Source organism: Limulus polyphemus, unplaced genomic scaffold (genome assembly GCF_000517525.1).
Source record: "Limulus polyphemus unplaced genomic scaffold, Limulus_polyphemus-2.1.2 Scaffold3786, whole genome shotgun sequence".
Taxonomy (NCBI): Eukaryota; Metazoa; Arthropoda; class Merostomata; order Xiphosura; family Limulidae; genus Limulus; species Limulus polyphemus.
The window spans coordinates 35,733-56,109 of record NW_013669396.1 but is presented as its reverse complement, the minus strand read 5'-3'; the positions used below and the strand labels follow the sequence as shown (position 1 = coordinate 56,109).

The 20,377-nt window shown below is 30.3% G+C and overlaps 1 protein-coding gene across 1 annotated transcript in view; it reads left to right on the top strand.

The window, feature by feature from the left end:
• Positions 1-16,641, top strand: part of LOC106470039 (protein MEMO1-like) — a 29,987-nt gene extending 13,346 nt beyond the window's left edge. The window contains exons 3-9 of the mRNA XM_013930563.2: positions 1,136-1,204; positions 2,420-2,532; positions 7,916-8,027; positions 12,550-12,686; positions 13,694-13,770; positions 14,324-14,428; positions 15,126-16,641. Coding sequence (XP_013786017.1) covers positions 1,136-1,204; positions 2,420-2,532; positions 7,916-8,027; positions 12,550-12,686; positions 13,694-13,770; positions 14,324-14,428; positions 15,126-15,266 — 754 coding nt within the window. The 3' untranslated portion in view covers positions 15,267-16,641. The remainder of the gene's footprint in view (positions 1-1,135; positions 1,205-2,419; positions 2,533-7,915; positions 8,028-12,549; positions 12,687-13,693; positions 13,771-14,323; positions 14,429-15,125) is intronic.
• Positions 16,642-20,377: the final 3,736 nt, after the last annotated feature.

The following is a 20,377-nucleotide window of genomic DNA, read 5'->3' as shown; positions in this document are numbered from 1 at the left end:
TTCGTTTTTCGGTTTTGGGGTTTAGGGTTTAGGTTCGTACTAGTACGTAACTTTTACTTAACGTTAACTTAATTAAAATTTAAATTAAGTAGTGTAGTATATATATATATATATATATATATATATATATATATGTGTGTGTGTGTGTGTGTGTGATCCAAAATAAGTATTGAAATTTTTTAAGGGTACAGAAACATTTACAAGAGAATTACTATGTTTTACTGAGAAATTTTGACTATACATATGCATTTATACTGTTATGGCAGTCTGTTTTATTCATCAATTCCTTTGCATAATTTATTCTTGTGAAAGAACATTAGTTATGTTTTCTGCCTTTATTTACATAAAATACATCTTGCATCATGTATTTGAAACTACCAAGTTGTTAATTAAAAACGACCTACAGCCCTTGCTAAAGTGGAACAGCTAAACTTTGCTTGTTGCTAGGTAACAGTGCAGAAAAATCCATACATGTATGTGTAAAATGTTGAACTAAAATTAAATCTTAAAAACAATGGATGGGACAACATGGCCAAGCATAATGTTTAAAAAATGATAGGCCAAACTTGGTCAGATAAATTGTTACTTGTATTAAGGTATATATAGATTTACACATTGTTTCATATGTAACAAAGATAAATTATTTTAAAAATATGTAAGCTGACTTCTTATGATGTGTATTGTGGGCCATTTATGTATGTGTGTGATGTGTGGACAATGTCTTCTGATTGCCTGAGAGTATTTCCTAGCAATGTCTTATCAATCTATATGATGTTTATACAGATCTTACTGATTTTTACTTCAACTAGAAATTGGAGAACAGTTTAACAATGTGTGTGTGTCTCCTGGCAGCATTCCAAGGGTCATCTGATAATTTTTATTATCTTAATTCATTAACTTCCAGATTGTTGATTGTTTGAGTCTGGTGTGCATGGCAACCTGACCGGTACTGTAGTTCCCTAACTGATTTGTATATTTTCCATCACAACTTCAGTGGATGTTGTGGAGCAACATTGTAGGATTGTTACTGTTTTCATGTTTCAATTTATGAATAATGTAGGATGTTTTACAGAATTTATATCCATGTACATTAAAAATACCAAATATTGTTAACTATTGAATAATATTGTTTTAGACATGCTGGCTACCAGTACTGTGGAGCATGTGCTGCCTTTGCATACAGACAAGTTGACCCTTCTATTGTGTAAGTTATGTTTTCTATTTGTGCCTCAAGTTAATAAGTTAAAACTTGTTTCAACTCGCACACATACATTAAAATCTTTCTTGTAATTTCAGTCAAGTATTCTTGATTTTTATTTCTTACCCGTCATATTCCAACAACCATCAGCCATACATCAGACATGAGATTTTTCCAAATCTGATGGTAAATCAAACCAAGGTAAAGTCCCTGTGATCATCTTAAAGCTTTGTTTAAATCCTAGGAGAAAAATATATGGAAGGGATTAAGGTTATTAGATGTCAGGATATTCACTGTAGCTTCAGTAAAGTTATGTGTCTTGTGTGAGGGAGTGGCCTTCTTTCTCATGTGAAAACATGAGCAAGATATGAGAGAACTATCATGCGATGTGCTTCTGGCTCAAATATACAGCTGCTATTAGGATTAACTAATTGGTATTAGCTGTACATAATATATCCAGGTTTGCCTTCTTTGTTATGTATACTGTGGCTATATTTTTCATTGTCAGTAATGCTTCACTAACAATTGTTATTAGCAGTCAGTAAATATCAACAATAAAAAAAAAGCTTTCTGCTTGTAAAATGACATAAAAACAAATTTTTGTGTTAGTGGAAGTACTTAAAACTTGTGAAGTATGTCGGTGTGTTTTAAAGGAGGATAAAGAAAATAATTTTGTTTGGAATTGAAGATTCAGAGCCATAAATGCTGTATAAATCATCACTCTAATGAATGCTTAAAATATGTATTTACAACGTAATGTTTTTAATTCCCAATTAACATTGTACATAATATTAAGATATCTTTTCAAAGAATGTCAGTAAATTGGTAAAGATAAACCCTCACTAGAGAGAGCTGTGTTTGGGATAGCAGGTATAAATCATCTGCTGCTGATTTACAAGAAATTTCTGATTTTTTTCTTTCTATACCACTTTTATGCTACTTATCAACAATTAAGTCAAATACAAACAATTATCAGTGTATTGTATGATAAATTTAAGTTACTGCTTGTTAGTTATATATCAGTTTTCCATTCATGTGTAAACTTAATAAATCTGTAGACAATACCAGTAATTATTACCTGGCAGTTTATATATATGTAAAAGCAGAATTGTGATATAACCTACAGTTGTACTTTAACATATAAAATGTATTCAGATGTAGGAGTAAACTGATTCAGTTTCTCTACCATCACTGAGTATGATAACTTTTGTGTGATTTCAGAAAACGTGTGTTCATCTTAGGCCCATCTCATCATGTACGGATTGGTGGTTGTGCTCTTTCACCAGCTAAGGTGTACAGAACCCCTCTCTATGACCTTCCTATTGACTCGCAGAGTAAGTTGTTTATTGTGAGAAATTTTGCTAGAAAAGAATGACAGTAATTATAAAAATACCTGATCAGTAATGTTTCCCTGGCATGATACATACATACATAAATGTAATTTTTTGGAGAGAGAAAAAAAAAACACAGCCACAAAACAAACATTGAACACTGGGGCACAAATCATAAGGTGGGTCATTATGTAATGTGCCCTAGTTTTCTGAGTTATCAGCAGATGTATAGTATTACCTTACCATCTTGGTATTGATGTCCAAACATCATATACAGGGCTGGAATGCTAACTTTAAGGACAGTTTTGCTGTCTCCCCCATTGATGTCTTGTATTCTAATTATTTCTTTCTTATTATTGTTTTTATTCTATTTCTTAATTTTTTGTGACCAACTACCCTCTCACATCTGGCTGCAGACAGCAAAAGGTGGTAAAGATGTGGGATGTTGTGGGCTGTAGCACCCACATCTGCTCCTTTTTTTTTTCTTCTCTCTTCTAAGCATGTAAGACTGATGAAGTTGAGGTTAAACTGGATAAACAGTGTACTGCCAGTGCAAGTTACATATTGACCAACCTTAATGTTTGTGCTCCAGTATGGATGTTTTTTTGTGGCTGCATTTTTTTCCTCCCCTCTCCAGAAAATTACATTTAATTATATTTCATCTAAAATTTGGATATGTCGTGTAAAGTTCATGCTATTCTTCCTATTAGTGAGAATATCTTCCACTGCAAGAGCAGGACATAGTATTTCTCCTATCTGTTTATGTCACTACCTGCATCACATTGTTCACCCTACCAGTGCTGTAAACTATTACCACTCATAAAGAGATATCCTGCTAAGAAGAATGCCTTTTTTTAGTGCCATTTAGGTCCTTTTTTTTTTTTGTATAAGGCTAGTTCATTTACTCATTCTTCCTGGACTCCAGTTCTAAAAAATTCGTTTCTCATCTTGGACTCTATTCTGACTCTACTTGGCTACTGTTTTTTTATAGTCAAGATAGTTTATCTTCCTGCCCTGTAATTATGGTTCATTGATTCCCACCTCTTTTATAATGTGGATATTTTGGTTTTCAGTATTTCAGAGGTAAGTCAACCTAATTTGAATTTTAAATTAGAATTAAAGTGAATTTCAAACAGGAACTGACCTCTGAAATACCTTCCTTCCCACAACCAAATCTTCATCAAGGCTGTCACTTTCAAACAAGTCTAACTTTTGCCAGGAAAGCAGCTTTTGTAAGATCTGCTGATTCTTGCATAATAAGTCACATGGAAAGTGAAAAAGTGGAGTATCATGGGTAAGTGACACATATGGAAACTTTGATTCACATGTTTTGCTGACAGTACGAGTTCAAACTCAACAAGAAAAAGCTTGTATTGTGATCAAAGGGTTCTAAATGTAATTTCACTGACCTTGCTTCACACTTTCAGCTGTGGGAGTAATATAAAAGCAACAGTAAATCCTGTTATTTGGTTTAAAGATTTAACTCTATCACAATCAATGTGGAACCTTCAGATATCAAGTGAGCATCTTCAATATAAAATTTCAAAATTTAAGTAAAAAAATAATAATTTTAACTAAGTTTCTAACAAAATATTTTAGAGTTGATGTTTTGTCATTATATAACATTTTATTTAGTGTAATTTGAAAAGCATAATTTGAGAACCCATATTCTCACTTTGTTCTTTTATTGCTAAATCCATTCATTGCCGCTAGTCTTGGGGAAACTAGTTTGAGAAAGTAGCTTGCTATACTTGAAGCTAGTTTGAGAAAGTAGCTTGCTATACTTGAAGCTAATTTGAGAAAGTAGCTTGCTATACTTGAAGCTAGTTTGAGAAAGTAGCTTGCTATACTTGAAGCAAATTTGAGAAAGTAGCTTGCTATACTTGAAGCTAGTTTGAGAAAGTAGCTTGCTATACTTGAAGCAAATTTGAGAAAGTAGCTTGCTATACTTGAAGCTAGTTTGAGAAAGTAGCTTGCTATACTTGAAGCAAATTTGAGAAAGTAGCTTGCTATACTTGAAGCTAGTTTGAGAGAGTAGCTTGCTATACTTGAAGCTAGTTTGAGAGAATAGCTTGCTATACTTGAAGCTAGTTTGAGAGAATAGCTTGCTATACTTGAAGCTAGTTTGAGAGAATAGCTTGCTATACTTGAAGTGAATTTGAGAAAGTAGCTTGCTATACTTGAAGTGAGTTTGAGAAAGTAGCTTGCTATACTTGAAGCGTGTTTGAGAAAGTAGCTTGCTATACTTGAAGCAAATTTGAGAAAGTAGCTTGCTATACTTGAAGCAAATTTGAGAAAGTAGCTTGCTATACTTGAAGCTAGTTTGAAAGAGTAGCTTGCTATACTTGAAGCAAATTTGAGAAAGTAGCTTGCTATACTTGAAGCTAGTTTGAGAGAGTAGCTTGCTATACTTGAAGAAAATTTGGGAAAGTAGCTTGCTATACTTGAAGTGAGTTTGAGAAAGTAGCTTGCTATACTTGAAGCTAGTTTGAGAGAGTAGCTTGCTGCTTTTATTTTGTTAAAAATATACATATAATTATACGAAAAAAAAAGGAAAGGGGATAGCAGCTGCTCAATTTCTTCATCTTTCTGTTTCCAGTGTGCTTTTTGAGTTTTCATTGTTGCCTTCAGCCTTATTATAGCAATTTTATCTAATTTTAGCATGTCCAATTATTTTTATAATTTTTTTCTCTCAATTTGAATTGACCTGTTTGAGTATATGCTTAATCTTAACTAATCCCTGTCTTTACCAACCAACTGCTTGTTTTGTTAGAAGTATTTACAATCAAATATAATTTTATTTTATAGAAGTGTTTGTGATTATATTTATAAACAGCACCATTTAGTAGCATTTACTGTGACACTGAGGTCTTCACACAATGGACACCACCATAGAAAATAGTCAGAGTTATGCACAGGTCACTAATTTTTCTTGGAAGGGTAGTAAATCTATGGAAAGTTATTTAATTCTGTGCAGCAATACACATTCAGCAGTAGGAAGTCATAGTGAAACAGTTCACTTGTGGTTCTGCTACTACTACTTTAACAAACATACACTCAATAATAATATGTTTCACCTTGTTTCTCCAGCAATATAACTATTTTATAAATGTTATTCAACAAAAAAGAAAACATCTGCTCAACAATAATATGTTCTACATGCTGTTGAATACAAGATAAAACATGTTTTTAAAACCATGTTTTCACAGCACTAAAATTACTTTCAATATGTTATTAAATGGAAAGAAAACATCCACTTAACAGTAATATGTTTTAACTTGTTTCCATGGCAGTGTGATAATGTAAGATAAATGGTACAATTACAGCTTGTGTATTAGGTAGGAAGGTCATGTCATTGTGCCACCAATGACTGAAAGTATTTAATGGCTGCTACTTTGGGCTGGAAAAAGCAGTTTGCTAGTGTAAAAAGTTATCATTAACTGAAAATAACTCCTTGTGATAAAGCTACTAAAAAATGTAGCTTGCTACTGTAGAATTATTACTAATTAGTGAGCTACTCTCCAGCACTAGTTGCCATCCTTTATGATATCACAGCATGTGATCTGAACAATTACTGATGAAGCTCAGTTATGAATATGTCTATAGCCAACATTTAAATATGATTGGATAGAGCAGATTATAAACTATTTATAGAGTAAATAAAGTGGTTTCTGAAGATACTGAGTATTAGAGCTCCTGTAAGAGTGAATAAAGGAACCTAATGAAAAGCTTAGAACACTTAAGAATGAACCACATATCTGGGAATTTGTAATAGTTTCGTTAGACATTATTTTCATTTCTGAAAACTACAGAAATTTTTGTCTATAGCAAGAAATCAATTAAGTTCAGTTAGGTTAATTTAGGTACTATGATAGCTAACAGCAAAATATTCTAATGACTCAGATTCTTATTTATTGGATATTATCATGTTGAAACAGCTCACAAATAAAAGAACATATTGGTTTCTGGAAAGAAACATATTAAACAGATATTGTTAGCAAAAAACACGTTACTGTGATATATTAAAGTAAAACTGAGTTAACCTTCGAGTAGTCAAATAGGTCGGCTTAGTAACTGGAGGTTCATTCAAGATACCTATTATGAAGTAATGCTAAATCTCTGAGTAACTGAGTGGTGATATTAAATGGAAAAATGAGACTATACACAAAGTGGACTACAAAATGCACAGTCTTGATTAAAACATAACACAAACACAGTGTGTGTGTACTTGCTTTACGGTGTGATGAACTGCTGCTTTCACCGGATTCTGTTAGCTGCTTGCTTTTCAAGATCCTGTTTTATATTGACTAAATCCAACTTTTTTTTTAGTTTGCAAGATACATTGAATTTACCCAAAGTGACTAGCTCTATCCATGTGACTTGTCATTCTCATTCAAACATAAGGGGGAGCCATAACCTCTAATTATCACCTGAAAGACCATTAAAGGAAACTACTGTTGACATTCTTGCATAATATGCATTATTACAGTAATTCTTCCCGGGGCAGAGAACAGGTATTATCTACTAAAGAACAACAAAGGAAGAAAGGCAGTTAGAACAAAATAACAGTTTTTTTTTTACCATGAGTTATATGAAACCTGCACATGTGCAAAATGAATTATAAATTCAGAATAAATACTATAATATTATTTAAAAAAAAAGATATGCTTGGTATATTCAACAATAAAAAAATTGTAATTATAATATGAAATGAAATATTTTTAGTATTTTTTCAAAGCAGTATTTCACAAAATGTTTAGGAAATTTCAGAACCTATGAATGATAAGGTAATAAATCAAATTACATGATTTGTTTAAGCCAAAACTAGATTCTATTTAGTAAGTTTTTACTAAATTCTGTGCAATTTGGTTTAGTTTTTAACTGTGAGAAGGAAGAAATTAGAGGATATCAGTAACATCCCTCTTGTCTATATAGGGTTAAAGAGCCAGACAGAACCTTATGGTAGTAGATGCTGTTGGCTGAAAGCATTTTCTTTTTTGTCATGTTCAAAATTATGGGCAGATATGTCTGAATCATAAGGGTCTTTCACTTGGCCATTTATCCCACATTTGTGTATTATGCCATTCAAGTTAAAAATTCCTGTTTCATAAAATCATATTATATTAACTTTATTGATCGTCAATAATCAATGAAAAATCTGATTTATTTAAAGCTGATAATAGGCAGCTGTTTGATGACAATTTTGTGCAATCATCTTATAACTAAATGAATCTTGGAGGCTAGAAAAAGTATACCTAGTCATTATGTTACAAAATATCAGTATTTGGGTAAATTTATTTTCTGTGTGAAGCTAGTACATACACTGTTTCAGTTTCTGCTTTTGTTTATTTTAATCTCTCTCTGCTGATCAACTGTTCTATTACAGTTTATGAAGACCTCTACAGTACAGGTCACTTTGAAGAAATGTCCATTCTTACTGATGAAGATGAACACAGCATTGAGATGCATCTTCCTTATATAGCCAAAATAATGGAAAAGTAATGTCTCAAGTGTTTTTATAGCTTTAAGTGCTTCAGTATTAAAATATCTTTTGTGTGTGTTTGTTTAATTTATGAGTCAAGAGTGTATTGAACAAAAGGTATCAAATATTTCTATAATTTTAATTTGGTTTTTTTATTAGTTGAGTTAATTTACAATAAATAATCTTATCTATAAACAGACTAAATTTATATGAATAAGATTGTATTCATCACTACTAGCACATTACTTAATTGATAGCCTGGTGAACATTTTACCTAAAGCAAAATAAACTGATACTGCTCCCCCTCCCTTGTAAATTTTATGTTTCGTGTTTATGATTGTCTATTTTTAAAATGGCCATGTTCAGTAGTTGCATGCCTGCATTAATGGTTGTCTCCTGATCGTATGTTTTTAAAATGTGCACTGTCAGGTACTTACTTTTTAGTTTCTATTGCATATATATATATATAAGTAAGTAAATATATGGGTTTGTTGGGCTTAGGATTCTTCTACAGTAGGTGTCTGTGACTTTTTGGCAATAAATTCAAAAAAATAAACAACATGCACTCTACTTGTTTTCAAAATAATATATATGTTCAGAACAAGTTAAACATATGTACAAAAATTCCTTACACACTATGGAGGTCACAGGCATATCATAAACACTATATAGTTCTCTTTTTCTTGTTAAAAGTCCACTTAGGCCTATTGAATTGCTTTAGAATTCAGTTGAGAAGCCCAACTATTTTTCTCTATTTCTGTTGCCAGACCATCAGTGTATAGTTCACTTACATTGTCATTGAGTTACAATGGTTGTATCTTGTACTTAAAAAATTGTCTGCTCCTTTTTTGTATTTCCAAGAATTGTCTGCCTTTTGTCAAAGCCCAATCAGGCTGGTTCAATTACTTTAGAACACCCTTTGATGAGGCAATTTATTCTCCTTATCTCTTATAAAATTGTTTATCTCACTCTAACATATCAACTGTTAGACTTTTCACTCCCATGACAATTAATTTTGTGTTTAACTTTTCTCTGACCGAACTTCTCCTTCCCATGACTTTACTCTCTTCTGCTCTTTTTTTCGTCTGCTTGCCTCTATTTAAAACGTCTATCACATAGGCCTTCTAGAAATCTCTATATCCTTGAAATCAATCAATTGCATGCAACATTTGATAGCCTCGACATCAATTAATTATAAACACAACGTACGATTCTTACTGAGTTACGTAACCAAACTTATCATAACTATTGCCTGTAAAATAATTACATGTAACTCTTTTGTTATGAAAACACTTAACAATCATGAAATATTCACTGACAAAATAAGTAAATTAGTAATACCTACACTAAACAGTCTTTTATATCTGACATGCACATATATAGTAATTACATGCCTAAATTAATGGTTGTCTCCTGATCATTTATTTTTAAATTGCACACATAGTAATTACGTGCTTAAATTAATGGTTGTCTCCTGATTGTTTATTTTTAAAATGTGAATATGTACTGATTATATGTCTACATTAATGTTTGCCTCCTGTTGGCATAACAAATATTTTTTCAATGTCTGTGAATGTTTCATAAAGCATAGACAAATAGTGTAAGATCATAGATTAGTATATGACTGGTCACTTTTATTTTTTGGTTATAGAAAAATGTGTTTCAAAGTTAATCATTCTGTTTGTCAAATACCATAAATTTATCAACATTAAACAAAGCTTGCTGCTGTCTCACAACTTCAACTTGTATGTTAACAAGGCTTTTTATATTAAGAAGCTCTTGAAGCTTAATCATACTTATCAATCACTACTGTGTGTATAGTAAGGGAAGTAAATATGATAGGATGAATGCAGTGGTAAGTTAGCTTAGGTGTTAGAAGCAAATAGCCTCACATGTGAAGTTAAGTTTAGTTATTTGGCAGTTATATCAGGTTTTATCATCAGTTTAATTACAATGCATTTTTTTTGGTTTACTGAAGTGTATACATATATTTTTGTGTGTGTGATAATTAGTGACAGTGGAGACATTTTGGTTTTCACTGTCTTTTTGTAGTGGTTTGTTAATTGTTTTTATAAGTGCACACAAGGTGTTTATATTAGATGAATGAATGATGCTTTAATTTATAAGAGAAATAATTGCTTAGTACAAAAGTTATCTGTAAATGATCTTTGTTGTTTAGTGACTTATTGATTACATTTATAAGTATATAACAAAATAGTTTTGCAGGAATATGTAAATGAGGTTGTTTTTAAACAGGTTTACTTATAGTGTGTGCAGAGGCATTGCTAATTGGTTAAAAGATTTTGGGCTCGGGCCTATAGACACGGGAATTTTCAGAGTTTCTGGTATTATATTGATCATGGTTTTCTTTTCTGATTTTTCAAGATTTTTCTGTGGAGAGTTTAAAAAACATTTTGTAGAAAGCCAATACAAGTTATACTAAAGGTGTGAAGAAGTTTCACAGTCTTGATGTAACCTTATTTGCAGTGTGTGTGAAACAGTTTTAAAATATTTGTGAAATAGATAATACCATCATTATAAAGCATATTTTTGTGGTAGTTTTTTTGTAACATAAATAACATTGTTAACTATTGCTTCAGTGTTATCATGATAGCTAATTATGGTAACTTTCTAAATTCCCAGTGATGTTTCTTTTCCTTTCCGCATTCTGTAGACTACTTGAGTTTTCCTGTGTAAATATTTTATTTAGTATCTTCTATTACTTATGTTCCATGTATATCCAACTTCTAATTTCACTTCAAGAAAGACTGATAAAAAATTTTCTTACTCAACTGCTGGTCATCTAGTATAACATTAAATGGGTCAAGGTCCATGCTTTCTCTCACTATTTTATTTTAGAAGGAGGATGACTAAGCTGCTCAAGTAGATCATCCTAGGTTCGTTCAGTGCTCATGTCAGTATTAAAAGAGATTCACAAAACTACACTAAAATACTAAGTAGAGGAATATGACATAAACATTTTTGATGTCCTTTAAGTTTTTTTAAATTATTTTTTATTAATTCTATAGTTATTTCTGTATATTTACCCATGGAATGTGGAACACTGATCATGTCTCATAGACTAAGGATTTAGAGGTACTTAATAAATAATAAAAACAGAAACTATCCCATTGATATAGGAATACCCTGATTTATAGCAGGTTTTGCATAAGTGAATTTTAAGACTTGAATCACAAGATAGTAAAAAAAGAAGCTGATTTTCTAATCATAATGAAGTGAAAAATATTAAATTATTTATCACAGAATTCGTTTTTTTTTAATTATTAGTGTCATAATAAAATGATCAATACAATCTTGAACAATGTAAGTTCCAGAACTTCTTTTGGTAATTGCTGTTTTCCATGATATATTGTTTCAAATTATATATATTTATTATATGTAAGGTGAACTTATATTTTATTTATATTGTTTTTGTCAGGTTCATTTGATAAGATTATATTAATTATGCTTTTAAGTAATTATAATACAAAGTAATCTAAATTTCACTCTAAGGTACTCCAATTTGACATATTTCAACTTCTATTAAGGTTCTGCAGAGCAAGAAAAGTGTACATAGTATTATGAAGTTAAAAGTACTAAACCTTTGACTTGTGTGTCTAGTGTTAAATTGCAATGAAATAAAATTAGTAGTTTGGTCATTCCACGGTGTTTCTATATTTTATTTCCATGTAACATAGAGCTTCGTAAAATAGGCCCATTACATATGTAGAAGGTGATGCAAAATTGAAAAGTTGTTTACTTCAAAATGTAAAAAATTAACCTCATTTCATATTTAGATTATATTAAGTTCCATCCAGTTCTTTTTTTGTATTGAGAATAAGGATTTAACTTACTGACCTAAGCAAAGTACAATATAAACAAGAAAAGTATTGCCACATTAATAACCTGTACAATGTGAATTAGGGAAACTAACTTTTGCCTCACCCTCCACCCATTAATGGCACAACGGTATATATGTGGACTCCCAATGCTAGAAACTGAGTTTTAATAATCATGGTGGGCACAGCACAGATAGCCCATTGTGTAGCTTTGTGCTTTAACTTTAAACAAACAAACCTCAGCTTCTATACAGGGTGCATATGTATCCTTTAAAGTTCTTGAAATTGAGAATGGAATATCAAGGGCTTGAAAAGGGGCCTTTTTTGTAAAAGTTCTTGAAAATATAATAATAGCAGAATATATCGATATATCTAACTTTAATGCTTGTTGCAGAGTTGAGTGCAATAAATAGTCTTTCTTTTCTTTTTAGTCTACATTCATATGTTGAACAAACATATAGTAATTTTGATGTAGATTTTAGCTTCAAAAAAGTGCTTGAAATTGATCTGAGCATGTCTATAATGTGTTGATAATTTTTTGAAAGCAAATATAAAAAGTACTGGTTAGAAACAAAACTTTTGCCAAGCTGTTCATGTTAACATATGATTACATAAATGACATGTTTAATAAGTAGAGAGACAAGCTAATAGAGAATTGTAAGTAGAAACACTGGTTACTCACATGAAAAGTTATTCTAGCCGTCAGGTTACCATAGTGCCTGTTCTTGTGGGATCTCTTACAACAGAGAAAGAAGCTCTCTATGGAACTATTTTCAGCAAATATTTAGCAGACCCCAACAATTTGTTTGTAATATCTTCTGACTTCTGTCACTGGGGTGAGTTTATTTTTATTGTCACATTTAAAATTATTATCCTGTGACACAATCAACTTAATTATTTTATCTTTTCATATTTCACTGAAACAGAAGTGTTTCAGATTTGTTTCATAGGTTATGCTTTATTGCTATTTCACCAAAGAAAATTATGATCAGAAGTTCTGCCCAAATTGATTGCTACAGTTTCATGACCCCTAAACAGTTTTGCTTATTTACAGTCATAAGCATATATACCTCCTAGAGAACTTGTAACTCCCTGATATCACCTTGAAACTGATATCTTACATTCTGTAATTTCTTTCAACAAGTTACAAACTTTTACAAATACCAAATTGTCGAATTCAGATACAAGGATTTTAACTTTCAGCTTAAAGTTTTGGAATATTGTTCAACATTTACAGGTACAAGTCTTCATACTATAAATTATTGTTAATACCATTAGGACAAAAAAAGCAAACAAACTTAAGTTGTTAAGCTAAGTCCCAAATCTTTCTTTCAAAACAAAACTATCTGTATTTTTTATCATCTAAAGTTAAAATCACCAATTTTGTATGCTTCATGTTATGTTACTTACATGCAAGTGCAGGAAAAACTGGTCGATGGTTCATGTCATTAGATTATATTCTGTTGGTTCAGCTAGTTTTGGAGTTGCTCAACTGATTACTTAAGGATATGAAATAAAACTCAGTTAACAGTGTTTATTTTGATAAAACTTGAACTATGGAAGGAAAACATAATGAGATCAGAATAATGAAAATCTTTTTTTTTTTTTTTAGTCAATTTGGCTATTTTGTCAGTTTTTAATGTAGTAACTAAAGACTAGGAATAAATCATAGGAAATCATTAGATCTATAACAGTGGGTTAATTAAATTTTATATTCAAGAATTGTAGCCTGTCTAGAGGCGATTGATTTTGATATAAAAAAGGCAAGTGATTGTAAGATTACAAATCAAAGATCTATATTAAAATAATAGCAGTTACAGTGAAATCTGTTTGACAATCACAGGAGCTCGTTTCCATTACCAGTACTATGACAAGTCTTGGGGAGACATCTATAAATCAATTCAGAAGTTAGATGAAATGGTGAGTAATGATTTAAAATATTAATTTTTTTTTTTACAAAAAAAGGCTTCTCAATCTTTTGTGGTTTAACAATTAAAACATGGGTTTTAAGAAAGTCAGTTTTGTTTCTGTACAAAAGGATCATCAAAAATGCAATTGTGAATATTTATCTTATCATCAGTTGCAATGACAGAAAAATTTTTTTTTTTCCCTTTTCACAAACTTAGGCCACAAGTAGGTAAAATTTTTGAAAGCAGCATTAACATTTAATTATTTAAGAAGGAAATGTTTAAGTAAATCTCTCTAAAGGGGTATATGTAGCTATATTTTCAACATCCTTGTTAAACTGCGGAATTTTGTTTGCAGAGTTTTTCACATGGGTTTGTGTAAACTTTATAGGTATAATGCTTTTTTTTCTATCTGACTTCCTTTGACTTCATTTTTTACATATGTTTTATAAGAAACTTTATGATATATTTGATTATTGAAAAATAGAACTATTATATATCCTGGTTATGTCTAACAGATTTCTAAAATATTTTTCCAAGTAGTTTTTCTATTTTTTTTTGTCTAGGGCATGAATATTATTGAGTCTTTATCACCAACTGGATTTACCTCATACCTGAGAAAGTTTGGAAACACAATTTGTGGACGTCATCCTATTGGTGTACTCTTAAATGTAAGTTTAATCTTTTATGTGAATCTTCTATGCCACATCAATAATAATTAAATCATTATTAACATTAAATATATAAATATCATATATCAAAAGTAGGAATTTACTTATATTTTACCTACAAAGTTTCTTTATGCTGACAGACTTAGAGAAAAAAAAAAATATTTTTTGCAACTTAGTACTGTACATGTCTTTAGGACATTATGGACCTTCTACAGAGGTGGAGTACCATACATCATCCAGTTTGAAACAAACATGAATTACAAGTCTATTGGCATAAGATCAGATCTATTTTTAATGATAGTTGTAATTTAGATCATTTCATGAAATTTAAACATTACAAAATAACTATCACATAAGCTTCAAAGGTTTATTTATAGTCTTACAAAATTGAAACAAACAGCTATATAAAAATATTTAATGTTACCATCTCAGAAAAGTTTCAAAATGCACTTTTTGATTAGTTGTATTTTCAAAGTACCAACTGTTCTCTTATATTTTCTTCACATATGCATATTATTTTATATTCAAGTAGAAATCAAGAATTTTGAAGTATTAATTTATTTATTGATTTTGAAATACCAAAACATTTTGTACTAAATCAGTGCCATTTTTCACATAACTGTTTTACTTTTTTTTAATTCAACCTTGATAATCATATTCTTTTGGGTCATAAATATTTTTCCTAATGAATTTTCAGGCAGTTCACATCCTTCAACAGACTACTAGTAATGGCCACAAGATTTCCCTAAAGTTTCTTCGTTATGCCCAATCGAGCCAGTGTCTTAACATGCACGACTCTTCAGTAAGCTATGCTGCTGCTTCTCTACAGATTGAATGATAATGTTTATCATAGGAAGATCAAGTGGTGCTTTGAAATGAACGTTGTCAATATTGTTTCTTACTGTTGCTGATGTAGGTCTCAAGGATATGACTATGCAAGTTTTGTGTATTGTTTCTTTGTAATGTACATCTCAGCTTCCATACAAGACTTGTATCCCAAAATGTACTTTACATTCTTTAAATTATGTTATGGTTTTTGGATTTGGAGGTTAGACTTGTTTCTTGTAAAGTATAATGTTTTATTAATAGTAGTAACATGTAAAACTCCAAGATACTCAAGAATTGCAGGAAACACATGTCAAACCAAAAACTAGAAATATTAATAAATCATCAGATATTATGATGTAAGGAGTTTAATGTTTCAGATGGAAAATATAACAGAATTTTATGAGTGCTTATGGTATTCATCTAGTTCAAATTACCTTTGATGTAAAAGTATTTTTAAAATGTACCTAATTGCTATTTAGGAAATCTTTGTTCTTGGACTAATTTCTTTTCTGTGATAACTCATATCTTGTTGTTTAAGATTTACTAAGAAAACAGTGAATTCAAAGTTGTGTACAAGTTAATGAAAAAGTATTGTTATTCTGTAGCTGTGATTGATACTAAAAACCTACAGCATCATAAAACAGAACTATTTGTAATGAACTCAGTAGTTGCAAAAAATATGCTAAGAATCAAAGTGTTTAATTAGTAAATATTCAGATAAGTAACATGCTGGGTTGATATATAATGAAAACATGCTTCCAAACCTTAAAAAAGTTTAAGATGTAGCTTTCCACATGACTTTAGTGGTACAAGATTGGCTTTGTTAGGTGTACTTTTAGTGTTAGTTGATCAGTGTTGTAAATTTTAATAATAATAATAAAGATATAAAACAATGAGTATTATGTGTATAACATATTGTAATCTCTTTCTTTTTTTTACCACCTATTTGTATATAATCTTATTAAAAACATGTATGATTTCAGAGTGATGTTTCTTACAATAAATATATGTGCAGAAATCTTAGGAAACAATGTTATTAAAATATAGAAAATGTATTGACCGAAGTTTTGCCATTAAACCTCATTTTCGTATTGGGTTTGAAGCATTTCACTAATGGATTTTTTGTTTCACTTTTACGTAATGCTTATTTTTCCAACTCCAGTGAACTGATATAAGATTTCAGGTAATTGCAGTTTAATTTGGAAGGAAGAGTGTGAAGGTATTTCCCGATGATTATTATTGATGTAATTTACTATTGATAGTGACAATGTTGGTGTTTTTTCATAATTTGTGCTGAAAATAGATTTTCTCTGATATATGGAAATTCAACCAATTATCTTGTTTACTACAGTATGTAAGCTAGTGAATAAACAGATGTAATAATATTGTGACTTAAAAACCAGTGAATGTATAGCGGAGTTTATATTTAATATGATCTTAAAGTTTATGAAAATTAGTGAACTCATTACGATTTGTAATAAATATAGAAAAATGTGTAAAACTGGTGAATCCATAAGAAAGAGTTTATGTAATTATCTTGAACAAGTTAGTGACAACTAGTATTGCTACAGCTAAACAAATTTATTAACTGTTAAGGAATTTTCATAACGACTGTGAAGTTGGTGACAGCTAATATTACTACAGCTGAAAATACAATAAGACCCTGCTTAGCACCACCCTGCCATTAAGCTGATTCTTTATAGAGCTCTTGTCTCTTTGAGAATTTTTTTTTTGGGAGAAAGAAAAAAGTATGAAAATCCATAACTCTCTGAACACTACTTTTTCATACTAATGGTAGTAACGAACTAAATAATTTTTATTTAATAAAATAATGCAACATAGAATAATAACATGCAAAAAGCAGCCAACGTATGGTAACTATCACAATTTTTCTGGCATTTCTAGTGACGCAAAATGAATCATTAAAACGTCATCCATCTATAAAACATCACTCCCGTGGGAAAAAAAACATTTTCTTAAAAAGCGATCTACAATTCTCTGTACAGAAAATGTCATATAAAACGACATTTAATAGACAAAAACATTGCCTGTCTATTGGTCATAACCAATATAGTCCATAAATGTAAGAGAGAACTACATGTATTGATAAATCCTGAAAGAGAGGATGTGACAGAAAATCAAACCCCTCCTGCCACGCTCACCTATTTGATGGCTCTGTAACCAAACAAGTTTAAAGGCTAATAAAAAATTTGCTTTTTTCCAGTGATGACAATATTATAGTGAGTAATTTACATCAAATTTACCTAAATAAAGCACTTGTACATCATTCACAGGTAAGAAACAATGCCTTCAGTTACATATCTCCATATATGTAATGTTGAAATGACCCTGTTTAGAGCTCTGTTCTGAGGAATACTTCCTGAGTACTAAACGCAGTATTACTGTACGATGCTTTTAAAGTTTTGTTATAACTAGTGGAGAAAAGAGTTAAGGTGCTGAAAGTTGTGTAATGTTCTTTCAAAAACAGTTAAGTTCAATGATTTTGAAGGAGATGATGTCAACTAAGAATTTAATGAAAGTATCTTGTGTAGTATTTGTCTTGAGAACATTGTTGTCCATAGACTAATCATTGGGTGACAGGTTTGGCATAGCAGTATTCTGGAAGTTGAAGTCAACTAACAAATTAGTATCTGGTAATGGTACTGTAGAAACACAGATATTTTATTTTTTATATTTGTACTGTTCTCACTGTTTGTAGCTTTTAAAAAAAAGAACATTTGTTATTTTTGGTACAGCACTGCACCAATTAAGTAAGAATATTACTTGATAGTAAGTTCCTTTTTAGTTTCCACATGAAAGTTTGATACATGGTAACAAATCATCTTTCCTAACATGCACAACTCCACCCATTTGAGTTTTCTTTCAGACTTTGGTAATAATTTTATTTTTATATTCATTTGTAATATAAATTTAAAACTTCAATTTTGTAATACATTGTATGTAACCTTATCAAAACATGTTCCTCCTAAATAACTCTGATGTACCAATTTACTTATTTTCAATTTTAATCACTACATCTTGAATCTGTTATGGAGATACAAGATTAAATAGTCCTGATATTTGAAATGTTCCACTTACAGCAGTCCAAATATTAAAGTAATTATATGAGATAATTACAAAAGTTCTATACCTATATTTCTGGCTTAGTTGTTAAAACAAATTATTGAATGGTCTTAGTAATGATTGGTTTTGTAGAAGTTAAATATCTATGTATTAAATCAGGCTCAGGTTCATCCACAAATAAAATGGAAATCAAAGAAATGGAGAGTTCTTTCTTCGAAATCTCAATAAAACCCCTAATGAGTGAATATTTAGTGTATATAACACGAATCACAGAAGTATGCAATGTTAACTATAATCCTGTTTGTTTTTTCACAAAAGTGAAAAATTTTCTAATTTTGAGAAGTATGTTAACTCATAAAAAAAATATTTGTCATACATGATGATATGGCAGTACATGGGCATGTATTTGACTTCTTTTGGATGCAATCTTTCTCCACAGGTATGGCTGTATGATATGAGATTTGTAACTTTCTGTAAAATAAGGATTTAAAAAGATATACTAGAAACTCTGCAACAGTTACACTTTATTTATCATGACTAAAATGTATTACAGAACTGATTCCACATCTATGTTTAATATTTGTTACTAATACTAATGTACTCCTTTTACTATCATAGAGCTGCATCCAAAATTTTAATGAAATACATTTATTCATAAGTGGTGCTTTAAATGTGTTGTGACCAATAGTAGAGCTTAAACTATAACATATATGAGCTGTTTCTACTAGGGATCATGATGTGTTTGAATTATAAAAAGTTTCAAAACTATGTGTAATCATATAGTGCTACTCTATTACAATTCTGGTTATGAATAGGAAAGGCTAATTTCACACACACTTTCTTCCATGTAGCATAATCACAGTGCAGTAGCTTAAATTGTTCCAGGAAATTTTGTCACTCCCATGATTTTTAAATTCGAAAGAATCAATCACTAATGTTGCACTTGATGTGCAAGTTTTCAAAAACACTACACCTTCTAGCATTTTTGATGTTTTACTGCTAAAAACTTGCACTCTTTAAAAACATTTTGTGCTATGTTACATACAATTTTATCTAGAACTATATACCACATAAAACCATGTACATCAATACATTGCTGAGATAAAATGTAATGCAACTAAAAGTTAACATTTGCAAGAATTACAATATTAAAAATTTTCAACAACCACAGTTTCATTATATAATGTATAAAAAACATTTTAAGCTATTAGTAAAGGTGAAAGATAATGCCACAAAAAAGTGTCAAAAATGAAGATAGTTCATTTTGAGCTTCATATTAAATGTGGATGGAAATACAGTGCTTACACAAGTGCACACATGTGAACATGCAGACACCTTTTTTAAGCTGCAAGATATCTTTCCAGAACAAGTTTTACATGCACTCTGGACTGACTAATTTTAGCACAACTGTCACAGAAGCAGCTGAGGTACAGAAGTTTATTTTAGGTATTTTATGAGAAAATTTTGTAATTAACAACTATATGTTTGTTTCATTGGTATATTGGCTGCAAAGACTTTTATAACGTTGAAATTTCTAATGGACTGATTCTGCCATAATGTTGTCTCACCCTAGAATAATCAGTTCATTGCACATTTTAACCCCATAACCTACATGTGTTTGTAGAAACTAAAACAACTTAACAATGAAGTATTACAAAGTAAACATATTAAGAATTTAAAATTTGAAGAATCACAATGATCAAATTAATAAAATGACTAAAAAAGTAAATGTGAAACTCAACATTTGGAAAAGTTAATTTTTTATCCTCGGATTGAAACATTGTGTTATTTTTGAAGTATTTTTTAACATTTTAGCAATTTTTAATTGGTATGGATAAGGACTTAAATATCCAATTTCCATAATTACTTTCATAGCAAATCAGCCACCTACCAGTTTTTAACATTCATTATTCTAATTGATTGAAGTCCAAATATGACATTAAAATTAACTGATTAAAAAACTAAATTACCATAACAAAAATAAAAACATTATAACATCATATTTGATGCATCATTTTTTATGTTCTTAAAGCAATA